Source organism: Sciurus carolinensis, chromosome 11 (genome assembly GCF_902686445.1).
Source record: "Sciurus carolinensis chromosome 11, mSciCar1.2, whole genome shotgun sequence".
Taxonomy (NCBI): Eukaryota; Metazoa; Chordata; class Mammalia; order Rodentia; family Sciuridae; genus Sciurus; species Sciurus carolinensis.
This window is the reverse complement of record NC_062223.1, coordinates 122,995,965-123,010,424: the sequence shown is the minus strand read 5'-3', so window position 1 is coordinate 123,010,424 and position 14,460 is coordinate 122,995,965. Positions and strand designations below refer to the sequence as shown.

At 36.9% G+C, this 14,460-nt stretch overlaps 1 protein-coding gene across 1 annotated transcript; it reads left to right on the top strand.

Annotated features, from left to right (window-relative positions):
* Positions 1 to 11,233: 11,233 nt before the first annotated feature.
* On the top strand, positions 11,234 to 12,172 carry LOC124960253 (olfactory receptor 150-like). Its single transcript, XM_047518951.1, has one exon. It carries the CDS (start codon positions 11,237 to 11,239, stop codon positions 12,170 to 12,172), a length of 936 nt encoding a protein of 311 aa, XP_047374907.1. The 5' UTR covers positions 11,234 to 11,236.
* Positions 12,173 to 14,460: the final 2,288 nt, after the last annotated feature.

Genomic DNA, 14,460 nt, shown 5'->3' with positions numbered 1-14,460 from the left:
TTGCAGAGAGATCAGAGGCTCACACTTCAACCATGCATCATAGCTGATGAAATACTTTTGTTTGTTTGGTTTGCATAAGGTATTATTATTATCTCCACTTTACAATATGGGGGACTGATACATTAAAGAGTTAAGGTGACCAGTCCTCAGCATGTATAAGGAGCAAATGGCAGAATGAAGACTGCAGGGTTGGTCTTCTGACCCTGGGATCTGTACTCTTTTGTGGACATCACAGGACTCATAAAGAGGAAGAGAACCTTTCCCAGTAGACCAAAAAAAAAAAAAAAAAAAAAAAAAAAAAAAAAAAAAACCTGGACCTTCTGCTTCTCACTCTTAATTGTCTTCATCCTTTTCATCCCTCCACCTCATCTTCTGCTCACTCTGGTGCTTTTTCACTTTGGCTATAATATTTGTCTCCTCAAATGCCAGCATTAGACAAGTCATCATTTTATTGGCTAAAGGGTTGTTTAAGAAGTGAGAGAGATGTATTCTCAAGGCTTCAAATAGCATCCTGTTACTCCAGAACCATGAAGAGGTTGTATAAAGAAGAAGGCTTCTGGCTAGGACCTTAGGCAGGTTTCTCAGGTGAGGCAGAAATACCAGTCTTCTATATCACTTACAAACCCTGACTTTTGGACTTAGACCTGAAATAGGCATTGGTTGTGGACATGCAACATGTGAATGGAAAGAGAGACGAGATAAAGGGATCCATGAGTAGGGGATTATACTGTGATTCCATGCTAGAAAATCTGGACTTATCTATGTCTTGCTCAGTACAATCAATGGACAATGCTAGGCATTGCTGAGTTCAAGCTATCAATCTTTTGCATTTTGGGCTTCTTTGTTTACTAAAAGCATTTGACTTTGACTTATTTTCCTGCATTTATTGTTTTTTGGTCTCAATAGACTAAGGATGAGAAATAGTTAATTTCAAACAGACCAGGTGTAATTTTCATGACTGAATTTCATAAAGATACTCGAATGCTTGGGGAACACTGCTGCTATGAAATCTGTTGTGAAATGGATTTGATCAAATTATGTCATGTGCATAATATGAATATGCCACAATGAAACCTACTATTGCATATAATTAATATGCAACAATAAAATGTTTTTAAAAAGCAGATATGTCTGTAAATTATATGGAAATTATTTGAAAAAAGAATAATAGAGAAGAAAAGATTCTAGTAAAAAATGATGGAAGAGAAGCAGAGAAGAGACAGAAACAATGCTTTTCTTTGTCTCTCTTCTCAGAATCGGAGAGCAATCAAAGAAACTGCCAGTCCCAACTGGAAGTGCTGTGTCTTTGCTTGCAACTACCAGGGTGACCTGGCACTTGGTCCAGATTTCTGCCTGGCACTACTGTGAGCCTCCTAAAATCCTTCTACCATGGCTGTTTACCTATTCCTTTTCAGTAAACAAGAACCTTAAAGGGAAGGTGGAAATACATCTCAGATTACTTGAATTTTACTGTATAACAAACCCTTCTCATTCCTCAGGATTCACTCTAAAGGTTCCCTTCCTCAATTTCCTGGCTGTATAGGCTCATTCAAAAGAGAACAATCTATAAGGATAAAAGATGGGCTCCTGCTTCTTTTTCATTTTGCTCATTATATACCATTTGGTGAATAGGATTGGAGAATGCAAAGTCACCATGAAAGAGTCAGAATCTGCTGAAGAAAAGAAGCAGATGGGCTGCCTAGAAATTCTGGGGTTCACATTAAGACCAAGGTAGAAATTAAAGAAGAAAATAAGGAGTGCATTTTCTGAGACCAGAGAAGGACCTCAGAGAAGTGTTGAAAATTGAAGATGTGTTTGCTTGCTTATTTTATCCAGAGCTGAGGAATATTATCCAGGAAGAAACAGCATAGTTCTCAATGTTTCATTTAGGTGACTGGGGAGGAGGATGAGAGAAAATTTCTTGGGCTGGTATCTCTTAACCATATGCTATTAAGAGGGGATGTCTTTGAAGGAAGGCTAAATTCATTATAGCTTCAATTTTGGGGTTCTTCTCCAGCTCAGCACATTGTTCTTGGATTGGGGGAGAAGCCTGGACAAAAGGACTCCACCATATCCCCTTAAGCAAATTAACCTCTCTCCATATCCCAGCAGCTTTGAGATATTCTGGTAGCTCTTGAACCTTCAGGTAGAGCCTGTACACTGTCCTTCTAAGCAGGAGCCAGAAATGCCAGGCCCGGCCTGGACTGTGGAGGTCCAGGTTGGCTTTGATGGTAGGATGAGATTTTTATGGGTTTTATCACTTAAGTGGCAGCTTAAGAAGCATTTGAGAAAAAGTTCCAATGGAAGAAACCTCAATTCAGGTAGCCCATGGAATATTTAATTCACAGGGGCAGATAGAAATGAAGAAAAGTTTAAGACCAGGGAGGTCAGAGAAGAGGAATATTGGAACAGAGGTTCAGGGGACAGTTTTGAGCACAGTGGGCTGCAGGGCAGCACATCCTGAGACACTAGCTTCAAGCATGGCCCAGGGGGCATTCAACACCTCCACCCCAGAGTCTAGATTCTTTTTTTTTTTTTTTTTTTTTTTTTTTTTTTTGCAGTGCTGGGATTGAACCCAGGGCCCTATGTTTGCAAGCACTTTACCAACTGCGCTATCTCCCCAGCCCAGAGTCTAGATTCTTTAAAGGCTTCCACATTCACCCCAACAATGTCTGCAAGACACCTCAATTTGTTACAAAGCCAAAGTCTGTTCTGAATTCGACCCACGTTTTGTTTTATTTGCAGCCCCCAGAGAGCAAATCTGAGATGTGGGCATTTGTTGAAACTGAGGACATAGACACTAAAAGTGAAGCCCAGATGATGGTACTGACAAGGACAAGGAGGTCATGGAGAGAGGCTCCCAAGGGAATAGCCACACAGGTCCAGGTCTGCACCATTCATGTCCTGCTCTCCCTGTTGACTTGTTCACAAGGAAAGTGACTGAAATTAATGAGTAACAAATCTCAGTCACTCCATCTGCATGTTTTTGGTCAAAAATTCTAGCTTTACCTTTACCAGAATAATCACTCAAGCTAAAAGAAGAGCATTATTACATTTCTATGTGGTGTACTGGTTGACTGAGGATTAGGGGGTAACAATAACTGTCATTATTGCAATCTTAGATTGATGAGAAACAATCGAGCCTATTATTTATCATTGCTTTGTTTTATATTCCAGTGCTTCAACAATTATTTTAAATCCCATCTCAGTGATAGCCTATAATGACATCATAAATCATCTGTCACTGTTATTGATCTTTTCTAAAAATGATTCATCAAATATTAAAAAGTTAGAAAATAATTTTAATGAAAATTCTGTAAAGCATAAAGTACTATGATGTAATAATCACACAAGTTCCTCTACTCACTTTAAGGGAAGAGAAATGCCAGTGAAAATTCTAAGTAGTTTCCACTCACTTCCCTCCTTCTAGATGCCATCATTTTCCTGAGTTTTGTGTTGTCTCTGAGTTTTACCTCATACGTTTATGTCCCTAAACACCGTATTACAAGGTTTTGAACTTTGCATCAATGAAATTCTATTAAAGTTTGCTTTTTTCACATAAATGTTGATGCTTATGTTTGCATGTCTAGGACTAATTTATTCACTATTTCCAAATATAAATATATCAACTTTGCCACTGTGTACTGTCACACTATATTAATATACCAAACTCTATGTATTAATGTTTTTAAATAAATAAGCATACATATGACATGAAGATACCAGCATGAACCTCTCCTCAAGATTTCCTTTCATAAGAGAAAACAGGTAAACCAATTTAGTTAGGATATTCCTAAAGGTTGGGATATAAGTTCATTTTGGAAGATACTCCCAGGAAGCATGATAAGGAATAGTGAGAAAAGAAAGGACAGTCAATGATATGTGTATTTATGGTTCACCATGATGAAGAAGTGGGGCTCAATCCCACTAGGAATCCTCTGAAAGACAGTAAAGAAAGACCTCTGTTATTCTACCTGGGTACAAAGTAAGCTGGAGTGATTTTGTAAAACTATTACCCCAAATTTGTTAGTGGATGATCTTGGAAGCATTAATTCTCAGGCCCTAGCTTGCTCTCTCTCTCTCTCTCTCTCTCTCTCTCTCCTCTCTCTCTCTCTTTCTCTCTCTCTCTCTCTCTCTCTATATATATATATATATATATATACGTATATACATATATTTTTTTTTAATAAAAGATTGAAAAATCTTCCCTAGCCAGACTGCCTTCAGGCAGAGGGCATGGGGATCCTCAGGCCACAAAGATACTCTGAAGGTGACCTCTGAAGTAGCCTAAAGAATGTGGACAGATATCTTAAGATGGGTTATGGTCATAACTAATTTAATTTCTAAAGCACTCTCTTTCCACAATGCAAACGACATGATACTGCTTTAATTCTTTAAGATTTTTAATAATTGTTTGTCACTTGTCATTGAATTAAAATAACTTAGTAGCTTAGTATAATAACTGTGGATTTAATAATCAGGATCAATTACTCTCTTTAGTCTCCCCCAAAGCCCTACAGTACCTCAGCAATATACCCCTCGCTCCCCTTAAGAACCACTTTGCATTTTTTATTCATCAACTGACTTTTGCGTTTTCTTTTGTTTTGTTTCGTTGTACTGGGAATGGAATCCAAGGGCATATTACCACAGAACTACATCCCCAGTCCTTGTTATTTTTTTATTTTGAGACAGGGTTGTGCTAAGTTGCTGAGTCTGTCCTTGAACTTGGAATCCTGCTACCTCAGACTTCTGAGTTGCTGGGTTTACAGGTGTGGGTCACTGTGCCTGGACCACTTGTTTGACAATAAACCACTATCTATTAATTAATTGTAGGATGATCACTGGAATTATGTAGGTCTGTCAATCTTAAGATCATATTAAACATGATTTACAGACATAGAAATAATTAAATAAAATGAGTAAATATTTAATGAAAATATATAAAATTTTGATTAGCCAAATTAAGACAGAAATGATTAATTCTACAAAGATGTTGGAGATGATTTCAGAAAACATTTAAAATTGATCTTTCACAATTCTGTGTCTTCAATTTTTTTTTTCTTATTTTTTTTTCCACTGAATGCCTTTCTCTGATTTCTCTGTGGCACAAATTCTTTATATCCTTCAAGACTGAAGCTGGAAGGTCATTTACATTGTATAATTTCTCCATTTAAAGCAATATTTAAGTTCTGACTTCTCCGTTTCAGTTTTATATCATGACATAAACCTACTTGCCATTATTCACTGGCCAATGTGTTTTTTCATTCCTGGAATACAATCATGGTGATTTCAGAATTGGCAACCTGTGCCTTTATGAGAAATAGCTTTGATCAACTGGAGTAGTGATACCACAATTCATTTTGTTTCTAATCCTGTAAACTCTACTCAGTTCCTAAGTTCCCTAGGTCAACACTTTTCACCCCCAACCCTTAACCGAGGTGATACCATAAAGTGCCTTGACAGAGACTGTAAAGAGCAACTTTCACTAATAATGACAAATAATGAACTATTTCTTCAAGCCTTCACTAACAAAAAGGATGGAAATCGTGGCCTTAACTATTTCAGATATTATTTTCAGGTAGGAAGATGTTCTCCTGAAGACCAGATAGAACTATACCTATGAGGTTTAATTTCTAGTCTTTACCTAATGATTGCTACTTTTGAAGCCCAGAGAGACTATTGTACACAAGGGAGTTGATGAAAATTTCATATGAAAGATGAAAAAAGCAAAATGTAACTGCGCTTACATCTCAACATCTCATCCCTGGTGAAAGGAAATCCTGAGGGAGCTTCCACCCATATATTTACATGACACCTGTTATGGATCAGAACTCTTGATAAAAATGACATCATTTTGGTGAGTGCCTTGGTTGCATTTTGAGGAAACTACAAAGAGGAATTGTGGTGTTTGATTTATAATATGTAAGTGAGCTCCTCAGATATTGAAGTCTGCATTATAATCCCCTAAGGAAATGAGAGCCCAGGAGTCTCTGTGTTGAATTGCCACCACCAAAAGTATCAAGAGCTAGTTCCCTCAGAGCCTTTGGTCTAAAGCTAATATATAACCTGGATTCATGTTTCTAAGTCAAGTAAGACTGAGCACCTGAATTCCAATTATTCTACAACCTTTAATCACAGAAGTTTGGAGGACTTTCTTGAAGTTGAGGCTTCCTACATATAACAGTGCTTTCCTACATCTGAAAAAGATTATTCATCTATTCTACAACACATTTGAAGGCAGACAATTATCTTTTTCATAATTCAACCAACACAGTTTGCAGGTATGTTTAATGGCTAGAGAGGTAAAGATAAACATATCTCTATAGCCATAACTCTGCCTTTGAGGCAGCATAAAACAAATTCTATTTGTTGTTACTGTCATATAGATACTAGGTATAAATTATTACAATCTAAATCTTCAATTTGGCTGAATAATTATGAGTTATAAACCACCACCAGAAAATATAGCCTCTCAGAATTAAGCACCATTCACTAGATGCAATTTTTCTTGGGTGTCTATCACTTCCCTCATTTTGGATACTCTTCCTTATAATGAAATTACTAGTATTTATAGGAGTTTTTCTCTGAATCCAGGGTCTTTGAACATGAGGAACTATCAGGCCAATCTTTCTCCACTTTGAAAGTTATGTAGATCTTCCTCATTTCTACTTATATTTCAACACTTAACTTCCCTTAAAAAGTCTTCATTGACCCCATTCTTGGCTAGCACCATAATGACCAAGTTCCTACAGGACCCACATGTCATGTTCAGCAGTCACTAGTCAGCCTCCCTGTCCCCTTCAAGATGGTGACATTCTGAAGATCAGGAATTCTGTAGCATTTGTGTTCTGGTGCCAAATGCCCACAGCAAATGTTTGGCTTATCCTTGTAAAATTTGTTTTAATATTAGTTCACGTTCACAGCCCAACACCATCATCTTGAATCATTACAATCTTAAAATTTCCCACTAGGCAATTTTCTTCAACTATACTGTGATTTCTGTCCTCCTTAGTTATATTCATTTCTTCATTTTGTTCTGATGATTTTTATCTCTGTTCAAAGACATAGAAAAACATGTTTGAATTGAAGCAGGTGCCTGCCTCATGTCTGTAACTTCTTATCTTTCTCCTTCTCCTTCTTCTTTCTTCTTTCGCCTTCTTTGGTATGGGGAAATTGAACCCAGGGGCACTTATCCCCTGAGCCCCATTCACAGCCATTTTTATTTTTAATTTTGAGACAGGTTCTCAGTTTCTTAGAGTTTTGCTACATTGCTGAACCTGGCTTTGAACTTGTGATCCTCCTGCCTCAGCATCCTTAGCTGCTGGGATTTCAGATGTGTGCCACCGTGCATTGCTTGTTACATGTTACAAAAAATCTTATGATAGGAAAATTGTTATATTTTCAAGACATATATTATAATAGTTTTATTTGTTGGAGAGAGACAAATGCCACACTGAGGAAATGAAATACATATAAACAGCATAAGTGTAGATGAACTCCCAGGCATAACCTAGGTGGGGAGGACTTGCAGGAACATGGCAAATTAGTTGGTTGTGATGGAATGTTTTGTGTGTTCAGTAGGATGCCCTTGTTATCTTGTGGTTGTTTTAATTTTTATAACACTTGCATTGAAACATAATTGATGTGCCATAAAATTCACCTTTTCCAACTGCACAGTTCAATGTCCTTTACTATATTCATGGAGTTGTACAACCATCACCTGTTCTTATTATAGAATACCTTTACCACCACCATAAATATAGCCCTGTACCCATTAGCAGACCTCTCCCAGCCTCTCCCTTCCCACAGACTCCAGCAGACCTTAAACCGCTTTCTATCTCTATGAAATTTCCTATTCTGACACTTCCTATGACTTGAATAACACAGCACATGGCCTTCTGTTTCTTGTTTCTTTCACGTATTGTGTTTGGGGTCCATTTAGAAAGTGGCCTATCCCTCAGTGCTTCATTCCTTTTAATTGCAGAATAATGCTGCTCTGAAGGACATACTACACCTTGCCTGTCCATTCAACACTGGTTGGACATTTGGGTGGCCTCTGTTCTTAGGCTCTTGTAAGTAAAGCTGCTCTGAACATTTAGGTACAAGATTTTTATAGATGTATGCTTTCCATTCCTATTAGTGTGTACTTGGCAGTGAAATTTCTGGCTCATATGATAATTTTGCATTTCATATTTTGAACAACTTCCCAACTGTGTCCTAGCAGTTTGTACCGATTTACACTTCCACCAGCAATGGATGGGATTTCAAATCTCTTCACATTCTTGTCAATAGTTATATTTGTTTGTCCTTTTGGTTACAATCTTCCTGAAAGATGAGAATGTTTTCTCACTGTGGCTTTGATTTGAATTTCCTGAACAATTAATGATGATAAACATATTTTCAGGTGCTTGCTCAGTGGTCATTTATATACCTCAAACAGAATAAAGTTTATTTCAACCTCCTTACCATTTTAATTGTGCTGTCATTTTAATTGATAATATTTAATACTGCTTTATGTATACTAACTGCAATTTCTCCATCAGATACATTACCTGAAAATATTTTTCCATTCTGTTTGTTGTCTTGTCATTTTCAGGTTGATGTCTTTTTAAATTTTTCATTGGTATGTAAAAATTTTATAGTATTTTATAGTATTCTGTGTTTCATGTGGCACATTTATATATTTGCATGACATAATTTAATGTATTTCAATCCCTGGTACTTTCCTTTTTCCTCTTCTCCCCTGCTGCCATTATCTCCTTCTTCAACCCTACTGTTTTGTTTTTATTTTCATGAGCTTTACTTTCTTTTTCTCCCTAGTTGCCATGTATGAGGAAAAATTATAAAATACTTCTCTTTATGAGTCTAACATATATTTCTTAACATGATGCTCTCCATTTCCATCCATTTTCCTGCAAATGATGTAACTTCATTCTTTATGGTGAAATAAAACTCCATTGTGTATATACACCACATTTTCTTTATGCATTCATCTGTTGACATATACCTATGCTATTTTCATGAATTATCTTTATCTTTAATTGTGCTTCCATAAACATAGGTAGGCATCTATCTCTATAATATGTTGACCTTAATTTTTTGGACAAATACCAAAGAGTGGTATAGCTGGCTCACATGGTGTTTTCATTTCTAGTCTTTTGAGGATCCGCCATGCTGATATCCATAGTGATTCTACTAATGCATGATCCTGATACCGCCATTTACCGGTGACGAGTTCTGCTTCTTCTAATGTTGAAGATTAAGCACTAGAGAAGCACGCCAAGGCAAGCATATTAAGCAGGTTTATTTAAAGGGAATAATATAGACTTCTCCCGGCAGGAAGAAGGGGGCCATGGCTGATGTTCTAAAAGTTCCAAGAAGTGAGCACACCCTGCATCTTTTATAGGTTAAAGTCTCTTTTGTTCTCCAGTTCTCTCCCCCCTTATCTCTCCTTCCTGCCTTCGTGACTAGGCCTGGTTTTGCATTGAGAAGCCATGGGCAGGGGGAGGGCCAAGGTGATTCAGGCAGATAAGGGCCCAGGGGGCATTAATTAGCAGCTCCTTGTTTGCAGCCCTTGATAAAGGCAGGTAAATTTGGTAATCAATGGGCTCCGGAGAGCTTTGACATTCCATTCTTCCAGGGGCAGTCTCCAACTTCCAAAGGGAGATGGCTTCATGGCTTCATTTCCTCGAATTGACCCGATTCCCTATTTCTACACTAACTACCTGTCCTTAATTCTGGCTTCAATCCTACCAATAATGAAGAAGAGTTCCTTTTCCCTCATACTTATTATGTTCAATTTACTATTTTTTCTGTTAGCCTCTGGTTTGGGAATCTTATAAAAAGCACTTATATTCAAATTAAAGGTCATAGGAATTAGTCTTGTGGGTTTTTTTTCTAATATTCTTACAGTAATAGTTCCAATTATTTTTTTGTGAAGTGTGTGAGAGATCCATATTAACTCCTTTACATGTCCCAATTTAATTGTCATAGCAGCATAAGTTGAAAAAATTTATTTTCCTCGTGGAATTGTCATGAAATGCTTATAATTAATTCTTCATAGATATGAATTTATTTCTGTATTGCCAATTCTATTTCATTGAGCTGTGCATCTGAACTTATGGTAATATCATACTATCTTGATTATAGATATCGTGTTGAAACTTCTCAAATGGAAAATGTGAGATCTCCAAGTTTATTCTGCTTTTATCAGTTTACTTTGATTATTCTATAACCCTTAGATTCTTGTAGGAATTTATGATCAGCGTATAAATATCTACCATAACATAGTGAGGATTTTAGTAGGACTTGCACTAAACTTATGCATCAATTTGGGAAGTACAGCCATTTTGACCAAATTGAGTATTGTTGATACATGAATATAGTATGTCTTTCCATTTATGTAGGGTTTTTATCCTTGCAACAATGTTTTGTAACTTTATGCATAATGACTGGCATTTATTCTACTTAATTTATCCCCAAGTATTTTATTCTTCTTCAAGTCATTTCAAATGCAATTTTTTGATTGTTCATTGCAAGTGTATGAAATACAATTCAATTTTTCTATTGATCTTGTATTCTATCATGTTTGTGAACTTTTAAATTCATCCTAATAGTTCTTTGCTAATAATTCCTTAGAATTATCAATAGATAAGTTGCACCATTAAAAATATAGCTGGTTTTATGTTTTGCTTTCAGATCTTGATACCTTTTAATTTTGTTTTTTTACCTGATTTCACTAGCTAGAGCTTTCAGCATAATGTTGAATAAAAGTGCAGGGTATAAACACTTTGACATGATCAGTAGCTTAGGGGGAAAGTTTCTCAAACTTTCTCCATTATGTGTGATATTGGCTATGTGTTTTTATGCTGTTGTTATTTTAACATAGGCAAAAACATTTACTCTACAAAGCACTTGAAAATATTAGAAATTAGGCATGAAAAGTTCTTGAAACAGTCAATAATAGTTATCAGGAGAGTTCTTTGGATTATCAGGGATTGGGTACTAATATAACCACTCTTTTACCAAATAACACAGATTAGGAAAATTCTGATATTTATTGACATTCCCCATATTTTGGGGATCTAAGGTTTGTGGCTGCAAACACAGAAGAAGAATTGGCAAAAAAAAAAAGGAGAAAATTGGTGAAAAAGACTCAAATTATGGTTCACACCTCAGTGAGATAATAAATACATCAAATTTGTTTTCTCTTCCTCCATAGAATCCAAAGAAGAAAATGACAGAAGGAAACCATTCCACGGTAACTGAATTTATCCTCATTGGATTAACAAAGAAGCCAGAGCTCCAACTGCCCCTCTTCCTCTTCTTCATAGGAGTCTACGTGTTCACAGTGCTGGGGAACCTGGGCATGATCCTGCTGATTGGGCTCAGCTCTCACCTGCACACCCCCATGTACTATTTCCTCAGCAGTCTGTCTTTCATCGACCTCTGCCAATCCACTGTCATTATCCCCAAAATGCTGGTGAACTTTGTGATGCAGAAGAACACCATCTCCTACCCTGAATGCATGACTCAGCTCTACTTCTTCCTAGTTTTTGTTATATCAGAATGTCACATGTTGGGTGCCATGGCATATGACCGCTATGTTGCCATCTGCAGTCCCTTGCTTTACAATGTAACCATGTCTTATCAAGCTTGCTCTTGGTTGCTAGTTGGAGTGTACAGTATGGGCTTGATTGGTGCCACAGCTCACACAGTCTGCATGCTAAGAGTGCTTTTCTGTAATGCTGATATAATCAACCACTATTTTTGTGATGTACTTCCACTATTAGAGCTCTCCTGCTCCAGTACTTTTGTGAATGAAGTGCTAGTTCTATGCTTCAGTTCTTTTAATATCCTGGTCCCAACCCTGACCATCCTTAGCTCTTATATATTCATCATTGTCAGCATCCTGCGCATTCGCTCCTCTGAGGGAAGGTACAAAGCCTTCAGCACCTGCAGCTCCCACATCTCAGCTGTTGCTCTCTTCTTTGGTTCTGTTGCATTCATGTATCTGCAGCCAACATCGGTCAGCTCCATGGACCAAGGGAAAGTATCCTCTGTGTTTTATACTATTATTGTGCCCATGCTGAACCCTATAATCTATAGTTTGAGAAATAAAGATGTGAAACTTGCCCTATATAAGTTCCTTGAAAAAAGAAGTGTCCTGTGAAAAGAGTATTTTGCTTCTGGTAAAAATTTAAAATTTCTGGAGATTTGATAAGGAAGCAGTCCAGAGATAGCAATGCATATACACAAGTCATGAGATTAATGCTAGTACTTGATTTCTTGGGAGAAAGGTGTCAAGGATAATATTGGATTGACAGGATCAGATACATGGAGGACAGCACCTCTTTGGGATGCCCCATTATCCATTTGTGCAAAATAACCTGTATCACATCTAAACACATTTAAAAACCTTTAAAAATTCCTTAGGGCTGAATTTTAGGCAAGTGGGTTTTTTTATCTTAATTCAGGAATAAATATATTTGGTTAGTACCCTTTCATATTCTCAATATTTTATATACCTGTTCTTTATGACTAAGTTTATTGGCAAACATTTCTTAAAGTCTCGTCCTTAAAATAAATAAATAAATACAACAATTTGAAATACACGAAGTATAAGGCCTAATTCTTACTAAGTTTGTAGAACTCTACTGGGAAATATGGAGGCATGAGATGAGTGATAAGATTGTTCCAACTCACAAGGAGATAACACTATAGTTGTAAAGAATGATAATGATATGCATGATTAAAACATTATGAATACTTTTACATGAATCCATGCAATAATCCTTGCTCCCCAGTTTAGGAATGATGTAATTACCCTATTTTTTCATAATTCTGTACTCATTTTCCCTTACTCCAAAGAGATAATTTTTTCCAAACTTCATTATAGAATCTCAAAGTTGGAAATGATCTTTTTGTCATTTACCTGTGCATGTAGTATTTCTTCAAATGCAAAAATTAAATTCAACAATGTTTTTTTTTTACTCATTACAGATATTCCTTATAACAAAAGATCATTATTCACTCTGGAAAAAAAAACTGATTCTTTTTTTTTTTTTTTTTTCGTGGCAGGGTGTGACACAAGGAAGGAAACTTCCAAGAGGCAAATTTGCTTCTTTCCCCGTTTCTCAATTAAGTTCAAATTGGCATCTTTTTAAACAGCAACCAGAAAACTTGAGTTAGTCTTATGGAAGTAACTGTCCCCCTCAATAAGTCTCTCTTGGTGGCATTCATCAGTTTTTCAGTTCCCACGTATTCTCCTAGTGGTAGTTTAACAATGCCCACTTTATGCTTTGAATATAGTTCATGGTGTTCTGTTGCTGATGCTTATTTTAAAATGAACATGTGTTTCCTCTTTTCCCTCCCCCAAATTAGCAAGTAAATTTCAAGTCCCTGTCAGGGCACACCTGGAATGTTACTTTTAAATCACTTATTTAAAAACCCTCTGTTTCCATGGATGGGCAGAATTTCAGCCTTTGGGACAGAAGTCCCCTGTATTTTTCCTTTGCTAGCAAAGCAATAAAACTTCTTTTTCCATTTTCTCAAAACCATGTCCTCATTATTGGATTGACATCAGGGACAAGAACCAAACTTTTGGTCATGGATTGGTGACTCAGATGGGACCCAAGTGCAGCCCCTGCTCTCATTTTCTTGGGCAAGTTTGGAACACTGGAAACCCCCTCTCCCTTCCATGCAGAGGATTCACGGTGCCTGGTAAACGTTTTGAAAGCTGATTGCTGTAGAATGAGGAGATAGGGTGATTTTGACTCCAGCTGAACCAGGGGAGTGTTTTCTGTAAGCAAAGGGAGTAACTCAGGGACTTCCCTAGCAGTTGCTGAAGCTCCTTTTGCTTCAGAGAATTTCTGCCTCCTCTCCTTGAACTGTATAAAATACTCGCTCAGATTTGTCTAAGAAATGGAATGTGTCTGTCACACAAAAGGCCTAACTGTTGTGGGACACAACCTAAGAACAGAGTGATCACTACTGAGAAGTCCAAATTTGAGAGTCTTTATTAGCCGGCCAGCTGACTATCTCACACAACACCCCAAAAATGACTATTGGGAGAACAACCCCAATAATAGGGTTGTAGGGGTTTTTATACCATAAGTCAGTATATCAGCCATAGATGCTGTTGCTATGTTTTAAAATTACAAACTAACATCATGAGAGCTAAAATCATTAGCAGAAGGAGGAAGTGGATTAAAATGATCTTACTTAGGTACAAATTAAAGAATGGTTACTAATACCTAGACAATCACTGTTGACATCACTGTTGACATGTTTAGGAAAAAATAATAAAAAGAGAACAATTTTTCATTATATAAGAATTGCTATTTTGTGTTGCCAAACATGTAATGCTAAGCAACTGTTGATGGGTACAGAGGTGGGGTGTTCCCATGGGAGAAGTATTTCCTACATAACATGGAAACTTAAAGTAAAATGGAGTCTGTT

What these genes read in the sequence shown, in the direction of transcription:
- LOC124960253 (XM_047518951.1), top strand. Translation starts at nt 11,237, where the DNA reads ATGACAGAAGGAAACCATTCCACGGTAACTGAATTTATCCTCATTGGA.